At 43.5% G+C, this 1,321-nt stretch overlaps 1 protein-coding gene across 2 annotated transcripts in view; it reads left to right on the forward strand.

Moving 5' to 3' along the window:
• Nucleotides 1-996: 996 nt before the first annotated feature.
• Nucleotides 997-1,321, forward strand: part of LOC119593735 (casein kinase I-like) — a 47,875-nt gene continuing 47,550 nt past the window's right edge. For both annotated transcript variants that reach the window (XM_037942745.1, XM_037942748.1), the window contains exon 1: nucleotides 997-1,163. In XM_037942745.1, coding sequence (XP_037798673.1) covers nucleotides 1,162-1,163 — 2 coding nt within the window. In that variant the 5' untranslated portion in view covers nucleotides 997-1,161. The remainder of the gene's footprint in view (nucleotides 1,164-1,321) is intronic.

The raw sequence follows: 1,321 nt of genomic DNA on the forward strand, positions 1-1,321 counted from the left end.
ACAGTAATATGTAGTTTTTCACGCACGCCAACACATGAATATATGTATAGAAAATCTAGCCGTCATATCCACTTTCACCAGATGAGGATATAGTGCAATCCTCATCTTCCAGCCAAGCGGAAATGTCTTACCTTTCGCGACCTTGTGTAATGTAATGTTGACCCGGAACCTCGCCCACGTCCAGCTCCCAACGCGCCTGGTATCGAGAGTGCCACGCGGGCTCCCGCAGGCTCACTGATTGTTGGAATTACAAATGTACTGGGGTAAAGGGAGAGTTTACAAGACATTTCCTATACGTGGAAGAAACAAAAGTTGGGATTCTTTTTATCTTTGTTTTAAAATCTGTGTGAAATAAACTGTTTGAAATTGATAATTTAATGACATTTACGTAATATCAAATTGCCTGGGGACAAAAATTGTATTGCTAAATACGAGTGCAAGACGCAAGGAACATAACGTAGGTAACATGCTGTGTAAGAGCAGTGTATAACATTAATTTCTCCCCTATTATCTAGTATTGCCTTCAGTGTTGCAAATTCTCCCCGTTTTACTTATTGGCATTTTTATTTGCGCGTCAAAGATTTCGCTTCAGACACTGAGTATAAGGACACAGAAAAGCGACGTGATATCTTTCTGCGGTTAAATGTAAAACAAGGAAAGAAAAAGAAAGAACGGGCGGGCCCAGGTATGGTCGGCACGAGGGCAGACCTTCACAGTGCACATGTGTACACACTAGCACGCAGCATGTAAGTCTAGAATACTATCAGGTCATTAACGAGTGTCGATTGGCATGAAACTATTTACTACAGAAACCTTTACATTCCATTTCTAGGTTTTGTCGTGAAAATTGATCCAAACAGACAACAGAATCCCTAGTATTAAAAAATAACTACTCCATATGCAAGGTGGCTACAGAACATGCGTACATGCATGTGATGTTTGTGTGTGCGCTTGTACGTTCCGACGGGTGTACGTGCGTATGTGTGGGTGAGGGTTAGTGTGGAGGACTGACTCAGACAGCCGCGGGTGGCCAGAGTCGCTATCTTGCTGTGTGTGGTTGGAGGTCCCGCCTGTTGTGCTCCCCGCCTGTGGATGTTGTGTGTACATCTGTGTCTTCGCTCTGGCGGCTCTTGGAATTGTTGATCACTCGTTGATATTAAGATGTACGTAAATATGTGTTGTGATCGTTTCTTGAAACATGTGCCTTATAGAAAGTTGGATGGTAGGTGTAGAAAGTGACAGGTCCGTGTGAGGTCCTTTGGCGCGAGGGGGAAGTGAGGAACGGGGAATCAACACAGTACATGAGTTTTTCTTTATTAGA

This window comes from Penaeus monodon, chromosome 32, assembly GCF_015228065.2.
Source record: "Penaeus monodon isolate SGIC_2016 chromosome 32, NSTDA_Pmon_1, whole genome shotgun sequence".
Taxonomy (NCBI): Eukaryota; Metazoa; Arthropoda; class Malacostraca; order Decapoda; family Penaeidae; genus Penaeus; species Penaeus monodon.